Source organism: Perca fluviatilis, chromosome 19 (genome assembly GCF_010015445.1).
Source record: "Perca fluviatilis chromosome 19, GENO_Pfluv_1.0, whole genome shotgun sequence".
NCBI lineage: Eukaryota > Metazoa > Chordata > Actinopteri > Perciformes > Percidae > Perca > Perca fluviatilis.
The window spans coordinates 11,365,676-11,380,159 of NC_053130.1; the positions used below are offsets into that span (position 1 = coordinate 11,365,676).

At 40.7% G+C, this 14,484-nt stretch overlaps 2 protein-coding genes across 3 annotated transcripts in view; one reads left to right on the top strand and one right to left on the bottom strand.

Annotated features, from left to right (window-relative positions):
- prepl (prolyl endopeptidase like) overlaps positions 1–2,052 on the top strand; it is a 10,688-nt gene extending 8,636 nt beyond the window's left edge. Inside the window, exons 14-15 of one of the 2 annotated variants that reach the window (XM_039784261.1) lie at positions 965–1,053; positions 1,724–2,052. In XM_039784261.1, coding sequence (XP_039640195.1) covers positions 965–1,053; positions 1,724–1,801 — 167 coding nt within the window. In that variant the 3' untranslated portion in view covers positions 1,802–2,052. The remainder of the gene's footprint in view (positions 1–964; positions 1,054–1,723) is intronic. The other variant, XM_039784262.1, reaches the window with a different exon arrangement.
- Positions 2,049–11,863, bottom strand: slc3a1 (solute carrier family 3 member 1). Its single transcript, XM_039784263.1, has 10 exons — positions 11,434–11,863; positions 10,632–10,811; positions 10,359–10,504; positions 10,085–10,210; positions 9,499–9,618; positions 4,948–5,072; positions 3,432–3,633; positions 3,077–3,259; positions 2,566–2,691; positions 2,049–2,480 (listed from the first exon to the last, which is right to left on the bottom strand). Exons 1-10 carry the CDS (start codon positions 11,861–11,863, stop codon positions 2,049–2,051), a joined length of 2,070 nt encoding a protein of 689 aa, XP_039640197.1.
- Between the last annotated feature and the right edge of the window lie 2,621 nt (positions 11,864–14,484).

Sequence of the window (14,484 nt, forward strand, 5' to 3'; positions counted from 1 at the left end):
ATGTGCAGCCATGCATGCTATTGTACAAATGTGTGTGTTTGTGTACATCTGTCTGTCTTTCTGCATTCTACAATAGATTTTCCATTTGTTTCCACATCCTTTTGTGTGTAATTTATTTTTGCATCATCAGAGGTTTTAATAGTTCAGGGTCAGCTCCCAATAGTAGTGTCAGTGTGCATGTCTGGAGAGGCAGCAGAAACGGGCATATGGCTGTCTGTCTGGGGAAACTTCTATCAGCATTTGAAGTTCATGACCAAAGAATAGCATAGGTCACCTTGTAGTATAGCGTGTGTCAGTGTGTCAGCTAATTGCTCACATTTCCCCCTAGACAGGCTCTTTCTCCCTCTCACTTATAATCTGCCTTCACCACATTGGTGGTACTCCTCTTTACACCCCTCTCTCTCCCTCTAGCACTGCCTCCACTCGTCTTGATTCAAATGCACACATTATCTCTCTCTTTCACTCTCTCTCACTTTTCTGTTGTTCATACACACATACACCAGGCAGCTTAAGTGTCTGTGTATGTGTGTATATGTCTCCTAATCTGTCTCTCTCTGTTCTCCGGAGTCTTTGATAAAGTGCTGATGGCATAGACACATGCAGGTCCATTAGCATGGTAAAGAGATAGTGTATCAGAGCAAGAGATTAGACGCCACAGACTGGGAGCTGTCAAGGTCAAGACCGCACTTGTGAAACAGCCCGTACCACAGAGACGGGGAGGGGGGATAATATGGTGGGGTATGAGGAGAGGGAGGGCAATATCAGATGGAAGAACGAATGAATGAAAGGAGAGTAAAGAGAGAGACAGAGAAGATGTGGAGCAACTGGACAGAGAGAGAAGGGGAGCAGAGAAAGTGGGCATACAATAAGATAAGGGAAGTGTCTGTGAGGAAGTTTTAAACATAAGAGATCTTCTCCCCCATTCTGCCTTTGACCTCCGACTCTGTCTTCCTCCTTCTTTAAGAATGTGAACCAGCACCAAACATAGTTCTAAATATCCAACCTGGAGCAAATCACCTCGGACCAGAAGACTTAGAACTGATGCTGGAGGAGGTAATGCATTACAAGACTGTAAAGGTTAAAGGGATTTGAAGCTTTGGAAAAGTATAATTTAAATTTCAAGCCTTTTGTGTGCTTCCAGAATACCCCTATGAATAAGGCGAATTAGACACAAGTACCTCTATTTGATATATATATATTTTTTCAATAATTAATTTTGCTTGTTGACAACTGCTCTTAAATCCACTGAAAATTCACATCCATGCTGAAAAGTGACAATAATGTAAACACAATTTGTTTTAAAGCCCTAGTTGGAAATATTTGTACCTACACAGTTCAAGTCTGAAGGCAGTCTTCTCTATCTCTTATATCTTTAAAATACAGTTAAAAGTCAGTTTACCTAAAATCACGAAGAAAAAAAAACTAGCGGTATCTAGTCATGTGGATACAAGTTTTATTTTCCAAGGTTTTGAAACAACGAAATACAATGAAGGTGAATGGAATTTCTATCCTATTTACCACCCATATGACATGTTACCACACCATTGTATTGGTGTGGTCACAAGTCATTTGTAATAAACAGCTACCGAATCTGGGCTGTGCCCGATTTTGCTTTTTTAGCCTGACCCTTCCCTCACATTGTGAACACTAACGTTAGTTTCATCAGTTGAGTTTATAGGCACAGACTGAGAAATGTATCCTGTGTCTTTTCTCCCCGACACAGGAAGCCCTCGCTCTAGCATTCCTGTACACCGAGCTGGGCCTGGACCCTCCTCGGCCTCCACGCAAGGGGAAGAGATAGCACAGCCATCAGGAGGCAGTCAGGAATCAAAGGACAAATGACCCCAAACATCTATTATTATGACACAATGGTGCCCAAATCTTTCACAGTACCAGTGGAAGAGAAGACAAGATCAACAGTGAATGTATTTGCAATGGTCCTCTTTATTATATGACAAATCCCTTAGAGAGGACACACCAAAGAAGAATCTTGATTATTTGATTGCTGCTGTGAAACTGTAATACCTAAATACCATTGTCTATTCATGTTAGCATTTATAAAGTATGTCCATGGCACTCAAATAGCAGGCCTTCTCAGAGACGTAGCACTGTTCGGGGTGGTTGGGGTTAAACCGAGTGTGGGTGGAGTAGCGAATCACCAAACCCTCTCCTGCCTCCGTCAGGACACGAGACTTTTGCAACACCTTGCCGTTATTGATTTGGTTTGTGCTCATCAGCACCTTCAACTGGTCTGGCAACTCCCGAATAGAGGAGAGATCTGTGGTGGCAGATTCTTTACCAAAGTTAAGCACCATGAGAAAAGCTCGGTCAAGCCCATCCAGCTCTCTGAGGTAAGAGAAGACACTGGCGTCAGCGTGGACGTAGCAGAACCATCCACGGTGAAGGGGGAGCTCTGACTGACGCAGGGTGTTCAGGAAACGGTACTGAGCCAGAACAGAGCCTTCATCTTTCTTTTGGACCTAGAAAGAGAATAATGAGATCAACTTGAGCAAGCTCTGGCCAGATGTTTCTCCAGAGTCGAACAGTATTGAAAGAGTTCTGTACCTCCACATTGACACTTGTGTAGTCAGGGTGTACAGGCAGCCAGGTGCTGTTTGTTTTGATGTTAAATCCTGCATTCATGTCACCACTCCACTGCATTGGAGACCGCCCAGGGTCCCGACTGGCACTCTGCAGTGGAAGGACAGGAATCATTTTAGCTGAATGAATGTGTAAGGACACACTTTCATGATGTATGTACATTCAGTTGCTAGTTTATTAGGTACACTAAGATAAAACTAACGTGGTCTCAAATACAACAAACCTGCAATAAATCTGACCATCATGAAGGTTTAATTGTTCAGTTTTGTTGAGATTGTAAATAAAAAATGTGATGAAGCTTTGGGCCTTTTCCAGGCTGTACGTTGTGGTGCAGTTAAAGACATTTTCAGCACTATTTATAGTCAAAACATTGTCATTGTTAATGTAATTAAATAAACTGGTCCTTTTTTGTGTGCAGCTACTGCATTTGGCAGATGTAACAGTTTTTTTTTTTAAGTGTAGACACAGTACTGACAGCATTGTATTTGCCAGCAGGATCCTGTATCTGACTGTCAGTGACATTAATGTTCTCCATGCCGATCTCCTCGCCATAGTAGGTGGTGGGCGTGCCTGGGAGGGTCAGCAGCAGCATGTTGATGACACGTATGTAGGTCTGACCTGCACTTGAGGCAATTCGAGGCTTGTCATGGTTCCCAACCTGATAACAGTGGAGGTAATAGAAATACAAGAGAAGGTGGATAGATGAGTGAGATAGGTTGGGAAGGAAGAAGGCAGGGCGAATGGATGGGATCGGTCATGGAAGCTGATGGTAAAAAATGAAGGATATGGGATGGATAAAGATCAAGCGAGGCCTCAGACTCCTGACTTACCACCCAGTTGGGCCATTTTCCCTTGGGCATGTTGGCCATCCACAAATGGACCAGATCTTTAACCCACAAGCCACTGGTGTTCTGAGGCAGGTACAGCAGGTAAAAGTTAAAGGGGAAGTCGCTTTCTCTAACCAGTGGGGTGCCATAGTACATCATGGTCTTTTCCACCTCCTGGTAATCATAGGACTCCATGACCATGAACCTGAAGTGGAGCAAGAACTTGTGTATGATAACAAGCAATCTCATTGTCAGCCATAAATTGTCAACATTCAAGATGAACTCTTACACTGCATTTGCCTTTAACAAAAGGATTTATTAATGCCACAAAATTTTACCACACTAAAAATTTTGTATGATAAAATGTATTATAATTATGTCTTAGTAACGGAGTCTTTACAGGTCTTCCCAAAAACTCAATCAGACAGCTGCAGCTGATTCAGAACACTGCTGCTCGAGTCCTCACTAAGACCAAGAAAGTGGATCACATCACTCCAGTACTGAAGTCTCTACACTGGCTTCCAGTGCCTCAAAGAATTGATTTCAAAATACTCTTACTGGTTTAAAAATCACTAAACGGTTTAGGGCCAAAATACATTTCTGATCTGCTACTACATTATGAGCCACCCAGACCTCTCAGGTCGTCTGGGACAGGTCTACTTGTTGTACCCAGAGTCAGAACTAAACAGGGGGAAGCAGCGTTCAGTTTTTATGCTCCACATATCTGGAACAAACTCCCAGAAACCTGCAGGTCCGCTGCAACTCTCAGTTCTTTTAAATCTAAGCTAAAGACCTATCTTTTTGATGTTGCTTTTCTTTAAATAATCTATTAACTTTAATTTCTTATACTGCACTGTAACTTTTATTCTTATACTGCACTATCAATTTTATTCTTGTCTTTTAATGTTTTTAATTTGTTTATTAATGTTTTTAAATTGTTTTCAATTGTTTTTAACTGCTCTTTAATGTTTTATGTAAAGCACTTTGAATTGCCCTGTTGCTGAAATGTGCTATACAAATAAAGCTGCCTTGCCTTGCCTTGCCTTAGTACTACTATGTGTTAAGGGTGGTGGTGATGGTGCAGTGGATATGCCACGTAGAGACCCTGGTTCAAATCCCATTGCCATACATCAACCAATGTGTACCTGAGCAAGACACTTAGCCCCTAGTTGCGCCAGAGGCGTGCAACCTCTGACATATATAGCAATTGTAAGTCGCTTTGGATAAAAGCGTCAGCTAAATTACATGTAATGTAAGTGTGTAGTTAATCTTATCAATATTTATAGACGGTAGTGAAACTGTTATGTTGGACAAGGCCACTCAAATTGTAAATAAAATATCTGACACAAGTGCAACACAATACAATACACAGGATTGTTGCATAAGAAATAAAATTATGAACGATGAGCTATGTGATCCTTATGGCATCATCGTCATTTGTAGTAGCAAATTCAGTATGTAAGATCATTATCTGTCCCAATTTGTACAATAGCATTATTGCACTGTTGTGATCCCATACCTGTATTTTCCAGGCTCCCGGCTGTAGACATCCAGCACTGCCCTCCAGCCTCTCAGCAGGTCATGCAAACCCAGCTGAGTGTAGGTGTAGTCATGGTGGAGGTCAAACTCTGTCTTTACAGATTCCTGGAGTGTAAATATAAAGATATATGAGGTAATGTAGCTATTATTGAATTTCTGGATTTCTGAAATTGGATTAGTAGGTTTGGTTAAGGTGGTCCATTCATAGTAAAGCTTCACCCTGAGATCATCAACTATAGTGGATTAAGAGAACCCAACAGTATTTTCCTCTGCACACTGGGAGTAAGGAGAACTTGGGTGTAAATGTGTTTCTTTGTCGGGTCAAAGCACGGGGTCCAATCAGGCTAGGTAGTTGGAAAATAAGTAGAAACCAGAAACAGACAGGGTAGGCTTTTGGGTTCAATAATGAAGGAGTACTATGTAACGAATGTTCAAGGTTTTGTGCTAACTTTATAGGTACCTTATTGGTTGTAATAGTCTTCATAAAAAAAGGCAAGAAGACAGTATACAGTTAAAAGAGACAGACAGAAAAATAAGTCTTGTTAAGTTATACCCATGGGGAAATTTGAGCCGCTAATGTGACCACAAAGACCACTGCAAAACACAAGGTTAATCATTTTAAGTGAATCAGCACTATTCAGGGACAGTGACATAATACTCCCAAAACTAACACCTAGTACAGATGTCTTTTTGTGTGGGAGAACTCAAACACAGAGACAACCCACAAACTCCACACAGAAAGGGCCAGGCCATGAATCTATTCACCGACTAAATTACTGAGGCAGCGCTAACCACTGAGCTGACGTGCTGCCACATGAGCGAATCATTCAGCCAACAGCCAGTAAAGCACATAGTTGGTCTGAAATTAAATCTACAACCAGCAATAAAACAATAATGTTAATCAGTTATGACTGGCTGAATCACATTCAAGGCTGTGGTAAAATTCTCAATACCCCAATAAACACAGAGCTGTCTCTTTATTGCAGTGTCGTGGTTCCACTTCATGGTAAATGCATGAAAATCTGTGTTGTGCCCAACAGTGATTTTTGTTTTGGTCCACATCACACAAATAAAGCTTGGCGTGGGCTATTCAAATTAGTCAGTCAATGCAGCAGTGAGTACCTCTCAGTCAACAGCAAGTAGACGAGTCAGTCTCAGTGTAACGGTTATTCTTCAGTGGTAAGTAATCCCCAATGACTTGCTAATCCACCGAAATATGCCTCTACTAATCTTTCCTCTGTGAGAAATAACTTCAGTCTCCATGGAACAAAAACTGTTTCTTAGTGAGCTTAGTCTGGCTTTGCCAGACCCTCCTCCAAAGCGCGCCAAAGGAGGGTATTGGCTACTCCACATAGCATTCAAAGATGGGAGGAAAACATGCTCTGGTTTAATGGCACTTCTTTACACCTATCACAATCGTCATGGGGGGCGCTAAACTCTGCACAGAGCTGCTGCAAAATAGCTGTGCGAGAGAAAACTCAGAATGAGCTAGCTGTCTCAATTTACCCTGCAGAGAGCTGAGGAGCAATCAACAATAGTCCTCATAAATCCACCAAATTTAAAATTCCAACACAAAGAAAGCGGAAGGAAACAAGAAATACATGAATCCGGAAATTTCCTGCAGCACCGGAGCAATCCCGGAAGTGGAACGCGAAAGATATAGACTATAGTGAGCTTAACGCTGCAGGAATCATGAACCCTTTGAATTTCAAGAACAGTATTTTCTCCAGAAGGTGCACAAGATGAACCTGATTTTTAAGCTTGAGATAAATAATGAATGATACATCCTGTATAGAGCGAACTCTCCCACTCAGCTGTTGATTATGTTTGTTCTACCAGCTACACTGGAAAGTACTGCTTCAGTGGAGCTGCATCTGCCCACAGTGCTGCTGTCATCCCTCAGATCATTAAAATCTGGACTCCGACTTGTCACACGTTACATAATACATAACCAAATGTTAGAACAGATTAGATTAGATTCAACTTTACTGTCATTGTGCAGAGTACAAGTACAAAGACAACGAAATGCAGTTTGCGTCTAACCAGAGGTGCAAAAAAGATGAAAAGTGCAATGTGATATATAAAGTATAGACAGGTGGTGCATAGACAGGACAAGAAATATATTGCAGTGTAATAAGAGCAGAATAAATATGGCTATGTAATATGAACAGTGTATGAACATGTACAGATATGTGCAATGTAGTAGCGGTGACATTATAATAGTAGGAAGAATAATATAGATATATGCAGTGTATTAGCTGAATATATAATAAGAAAAATAGAATAAATATGGATATTCTGTATAACCATATAAACAGATATGTACAGTATGTACAGCTATGTGTAGTGTGGTAACATTATAAGAGTAGTAAGAAGTGTATGTGCAGGATGAATAGTATGAAGAGCAGTAGAATATGGTTGTGTATAGGTGTAATTACAGTATGTACATTTGTAAATAAATAAATAGAACAGTATGGGTGGGATAGGGTAGAGACAGAGATTGTTAACTAAAACTGAATGTTGATCTCTTGAGCTTAGAGGAAGAAGAGCTGCTAGGTGATGAGAGCACAATAGAGCAGTAGCAAAAAGTAATGTATCTAAAACTACTGCAAACAGAAATACCTTACTGACTGAACAGACCTTGTGAATATTGTTTGTTACTTTATATTAATATAAAAAAAATTAAACATGACAAGCCAGACCTAACGACCATATTAAAGTGATGGTTTGGAGTAATTCACCCTAGGGTCCTTTGCACCATGACCTCAAGCCAAACACCCCCCCAGAAGCTTTTTTCACCTGGGTCTAACATTGGGTGAGTTAGCGTAGAGTAGCGTTAGCCGCTGAATAGCTTAGCGCAGGGGCTAATGGACCCACGTTTGTATCTCTTAAATGACCCCACTAATAATGCCCGAAATGATACCAAAGGTCTACACTAGTATATATAGGTTATGCACTCATAAAACGATGGATTGGAAAATTTGTAAGTACACCAGAAGTTTAAGTAAATAACACTTGCCTGCTGGCTTCTGCTCTCTGCTGTTGTTGCTGCTGTAAGACGAGTGCTTAGGGACGTCTACAAATTACAACACCGAAAAGAGATGCAACAAAAATATTTTTTAATCTAACTTATTTTTTAAAGTAAGTGCTGTAATATAACTAGCAGGAGACAAGTAATAATTGAGGTAAGTTTGGAGACATTACCTTATTTAATCATTAAATTAATACATATTTTTGTTGTATCTCTTTTCGGTGTAGTAATTTATAGACGGCCCTAAGCACTCGCCTAACTGCAGGTAGCAGCAGCAGCAGCAGCAGCAGCAACAGCAACAGAGAGCAGAAGAGAGCAGGCAAGTGTTCATAAACTTCTGGTGTACTTACAAACTTTCCAATCAATCGTTTTATGAGAGCATAACCTATATATACTAGTGTAGACCTGTATACTCATTTCGGGCATTATTAGTGGGGTCATTTAAGAGATACAAACGTGGGTCCATAAGCCCCGCGCTAAGCTACTCAGCGGCTAACGCTACTCTACGCTAACTCGCCCAGTGTTAGACCCAGGTGAAAAAAGCTTCTGGGGGTGTGTTTGGCTCGAGGTCATGGTGCAAAGGACCCTAGGGTAAATTACTCCGAACCATCACTTTAAAAAAGCAAATTAGGGCTGGTATTGGGTCAGTGTGACAAAGTGGTAGTGACCGTCTCCCTCAAACAATTAATAAATGCTTCCATTTTCTCAAGGAATGCATCCAAAATGATAGCTACAACTGTATAGGATGTATGAATTCTTCACCCTCAGATGTCAGACACTGAAATTAAATTTGATTGGAATTGTACCTTGGGTTTTAAATGTCGTCACCTTCCTAAAATAATTGCCTAAGTAATTTTTTCAGGTTTTTCAGAAAACACAAAAAATAAAACTGCATAAGTCACATGCTTGACATAGGCAATTATACTAAAGGTGTAGAATCACATGACCTGTTCAACTGAGGATTTAGGCAATTTTACTAGAGATGGCCGGCACCATTAGGAGATGATTTTGGCAACAAAATCATTTTTGTTAAAAGTCATTTTTTCAGGTTTTTCGGAAAACACAAAAAATAAAACTGCCTAAGTCACATGCTTGACATTGGCAATTATACTAAAGGTGTAGAATCACATGACCTGTTCAACTGAGGATTTAGGAAATTGTACCAGAGGTGGCCAGCACCATGAGGAGATGATTTAGGCAACAAAATATTTTTTGTTAAAAAATGACTTTATTATTTTAGGAAGGTGACGATGTGTTACACCTGCTCTGCCATTTGATATGGATCATTTTCAACTGGCAGATCAGACACACCGTACCATTTTTGGTGGCCGTGTTGAATCAACACTGTGAAGACAAACGGCTGCTAGAACTAAGCTAGAACTAAGCCGGCAGACATTGCTGCCTGTCACAAACAGTGGCCATAAGAGTCAACAATGGCACAGAAGCTGAACTGCACAGAGTGAGGTTAGATGTTATGAGGTGCTAAGAGGTGACACTCACTGCTGGTTTGCTCGGGTCCACCTGTGGTTCATCCCTCAAGTGTGTGGCCTCCAGCATGTGCTTCACTGCATCCATCCGGAACCCGTCCACTCCCTTCTCCAGCCAGAAATGAATAATGTCCTAAAATAGAATCATCATTTTTAAATACTGTGTCTAAAGTATGACTGTTGGGAAAATAGTGTGCTGAGTACAAGACCAGACTTGGTGCTGAAGTCTCATTTGATTTTGGTAAAATTGTTGTATTTTGTACTCATTTCAGTACATGCACAATATACACACAGGCCCAGTCTGTTTGTTTTACTTTGCGCTGTGCGTAGCAGCAGTTAAAAGCACACAAGGGTTAACCAGCTTAAGTTAATGTGTAAACAGTTGGCCATCACACTTTTTTTTTGCTAGATTACAGAAGCTTGAGGGTACCTCAACAACCGTGGGACAGTGGAGAAGAGAAAACATGTAAGAACAACACTGACTAAGATATTAGAATGAGATACAAAATATGTGAGTCACCGAATGCTTTTAGAAATGAGTCAATAGCAGAGATAATGGATGTGAGAAAGAGCAGCGTGTCAGACGCATGTAATCTCACGGTCATCTCTTTGTAGACATTTGGGTTTCTGAAGTTCAGGTCTGGTTGCTCCTTGAGGAACTGGTGCAGGTAGCATTGTCCTCTAACGTCATCATAAGTCCACGACGAGTTCCCAAACACACTCACCTGAGAGAAAGGAGGAGGGAAACCGAGGAGAAGAGGAGTAGGAAGTGTAGACATTAAGAAACTACCCATCTGAACTTTTTCCAACTCCAAATCATCCACCTATATAGTGCAATGCATCAGTGAGGGTTTAGTGAAAATCAGTACCAACCCAATTATTAGGCCTCGGTGCGGTTGCATTGCAGTCGGTCCAGACGTAGTAATCCTTGTAGTGAGGATCTCTTGTTCGGCTCAAATTGAACCAGCGGTGTCGGTCACTGGTGTGATTGGGAATGAAATCCATGATCAGCTTCAAACCTGGTTGAAACAGAGAGAGATTAGTATGACATGCACCATGCTACCCCCCCCCAAAAAAAACACACGGGATGTGTGATAATCCACCATCAAATCTCTACATACAGAGGGGGAAATGAAAGTAGCCTACCTTTGTTGTGCATTTCAGCCAGGAGCTCTTCAAAGTCTCGCATGGTTCCAAAGAGCGGGTCGATGGCCCGGAAATCTTCCACATCGTAGCCGAAGTCCTTCATGGGAGAGAGGTAGAAAGGACTGATCCAAACTGACTTGACCTTCAGGTACAGGAAGTGATCCAGCTGCTCCTGAATTCCTGCCAGACCAGACACAACACAGCGATGACTACTGGAGAACTTGGTACCACTGACAAGTCCGGAGGCAAAGAAGAGGAAGACCTGTGTTAATACTGATGCTGTCAACAATAGAGTTTACATGTATTTGGCTCATATGGTGCCATAATCATACTAGTAAAAACAATGTGGACAGGGATCTAGAAGCAAAAAAATCAGTTTTCCTTAAATAATGAATAGCTTATTAGGCTATCCCTTCCGTGAGAATGCTTTCCAGAAGGAAAATGTATTCTTAGGCAAGGAAAGGCAAGGCAGCTTTATTTGTATAGCACATTTCAGCAACAGGGCAATTCAAAGTGCTTTACATAAAACATTAAAGAGCAGTAAGAAAACAATTAAAAACAATTTAAAAACATTAATAAACAAATTAAAAACATTAAAAAAAGGCTATTAGATGCATAGGCTACTTAGCTTGTAAAGCATTACTAAATGGCTTATTGGTCATGAATAAAGCCGTTAGTTACACATTATAAACCCTTTATAAAAGAACTAAATGGAAGAAATACCAAGTTTTGTAAAAGAGGTTAAATGAAAGCTCTTAATACTCCTTTATCAGAGCCCGCTGCAGGGTCAAGGGCATCTTACCTTTGAGGTCTCCGACCCCGTCTCCGTTGGAGTCTTTAAAGGACCGGGGATAAACCTGGTACACCGGGGAGGCCTGCCACCACTGCAGGCACCGCGGCGACAGCGCGATCACCGTGATGGTGAGCGCCACCAGCACCAGGGTGCAAGCCACAGTCAGCCAGAACAGGATCTCTCGGGGCACTCGGTACCGGGCCTGGGAGGAGTACTGCAGCAACACCTCCTTGGGCATCCCGGCGTAAGGTTTGATCTGCGTGTACTCCTCAGCCGCGTCTGGGTCCAGCTTCGGCGCGGCGGAGTCGTGCTTCTCCCCGGGGTCGGCGTTGATGGTTTCCGCCGCTGACCCACCGCCTTCTACATCCTGATACCCGGGGTTTCTGGTGCACTCCCCCAGCTCCATAGGCCTACTACCGGGCCCTTTTTTTAAACTCATCTGATTTAGCTTTTTAATGGGGAAAACCTGAGAACAATCGGTGTTGATTTAGACCTTCTGCAAGAAGACCGACGGACTCAAAGATACAATTTAACTGCTCTCAGAGGGTCAGAGTACACACACACACACACACACACACACACACACACACACACACACACACACACCCCCTCTCTCTCCCACACATTCCTCCTCTCTCTCCCACACACACAAGTGCTACCTGAGGAATGTGGGAAACTGGAGAGTTGGACTGGAACGGGTAGAGATTAGCATTTCTTGTTGCCATGTTGGCTGGGATATTGTGAGAGTAGTATCCATGCCCTTTACTTACTTCAATAAAAGTAGTACCAGTGTGAAAATACTCGCAAAAGTTTTTCATTCAAAATGTTACACGAGTAAGAGCACATTAAGTTGCATCACCAAAATGTACTGAAGTAACAAAATTGAAAGTAAGCAAAGTAATTTTATTTTTCAAGCTCATTAAAGTAACTATGAAAATTCTTAAACAAAGTAACTAGCAACTACAAATGTCACATTAAAGTACAATATCTCCTGTACTCAAGGAAAATACAAGTCCCTTAAATCTGTGCTGAAGTATACAGTACATGAGTTAAATGTTACTTTCCACCACTAGCTGGGACATTTACTGTATTTCCACTCCATCTACAACATCTAGGATGTGGAAAAAAAACATTTCAAGGACCAAAATGTTAGTGTTATTTGCAATAAAACAACAGATAAGATATATTTATTTATTATTGTAGTGTGGAATAAACTAAAAGAACTATAGTAATGATTAAGGTACCTCCTGGGTTTCTAAATTGTTATTAAGCATGCATGATGTCTTGCACACCAAATAATAAACATCCCTAACCCAATTTCACTGGGAGAAAGATTACTGCATGTCAAGTATGATCTATTAAACATGTAGAATTACCAAAACTTAAATACATAATTGCTGCAAATCTGAATTGTTCCAATCATTTGTCCCATAATCCATGTTATGCACACCAAGCTGTGCCAAAAGACTTATGATTTCTTTTCTGAGCTACATGGATAACACCAAAACAAATGTACAAACTTTCTATTGGGTTGTACAGTGCTGAACAAAAAGACACATAGCTTTCATTTTAAGTTGGCACTGAAAAAAATACATAGTTTAAACTTAAATCCAACTTTTATTAACATTTATGTTCACTGTATGGTCTGTAACATCACAATAGCATACTGGGAAATTAGTACAGGAAGAGATGGTGAATACCCTGGGTGTCTCATAAACCTCCCGTCCTTTAGTCCTCCCAAAGGTGAAGGTGAGTGGGTCACACATTACCCTCAAATGCACACTGGCTTATTATTACCTCATTATGTCTTCAAAATACAGCATTTTTTATAAGGGCTAAAAACCACTGGAATAAATAAAAACAAGTGTAGAATTTATCATTGCCATTATACATCAGTCAGTGCTAACGGTATGTATATAAATAGCGACCCGAGGCATCAGAAGGAGGCAAAGAGTACTAAGGCTCATTTCTATTCTAAAATGCAAACATGAGGAATGTCATGTCTCTCTTTCACCATTTCCAAATTCTTGCTTCCCTTCTGTGGTCCTTGCGGTCACATTGACCCCACAGGGCCAGAATAACTGACAGGACCAGGAGACTATATGCTTTTTAAAATTCTCTTTACTTTAACATATCCTGAAATCAAAGTAACAAGTCAGGGTCAAATTATTTAGGCATCGCCCAACAACCAAAGTATCCTTTGAAAAAGTTAGAAGTTTCCCCACTTGAATCTTGAAATTATATTCCACAACCAGAGTAACGAGTGTCATTATTTATTTATTTATTTTTATTTTTTTAGAAGGGAGCCAATAGATCTTGTTTGGTCATTAAATGACTGTTGAAGAGAGACTGTGATGCTGCAGTGCTGCTTGTATTCAGTCCATGCAGTGGAATCAGTGTGAAGAATGAAAAATTACATTCAGAAAAATAAATGTTTCTCCTTCCTTCCTTCCATCCCTTAATTCGTCTCATAGCCCAGTGTCTGATACAGAATAGCTTAAACATAAACCTAAACTGAGGACTGTGTTCAGTGTGATGAAACCAAATACAATATTAAAAAGTCATTAAGTATGATTTATGAACTATAAGAAGATAATTCAATTTTGGGAACAATGTCAAAACAGAACTATTTGGAGGTTTAAAAAAAAAAAAAAAAAAAAAAAAAGAGGTTGACCAACTGAGTCTTAAAATAACAAGATTAAAAGTTATTGAAAGTAATAGTAAGAAATAATATCCAGCCACGTTCCACTTTTCTCTGTTCTTTTATCATCACCTTTCCTCTCTAACATTGTGTTCCATCACACTGAACATGCCCACATTATCCCCATCCGCCCAATACATTTCACCCACAAAATACACTCCTCCCTCAATCCCAAAACATGCACATCTATAGAGATCCCACCCCTCCCACTCCCTCCACCACAAAGAAAAATCAATCATCCCATTAAAACAACGCAACTGCAAAATAACTACACATTCAAGTACCTATTTGTCATATGGCACCAAGAGCAAACTGTACCACAACATTTATCAGCCAGCAAACTCGGTTAGGCCTATTCT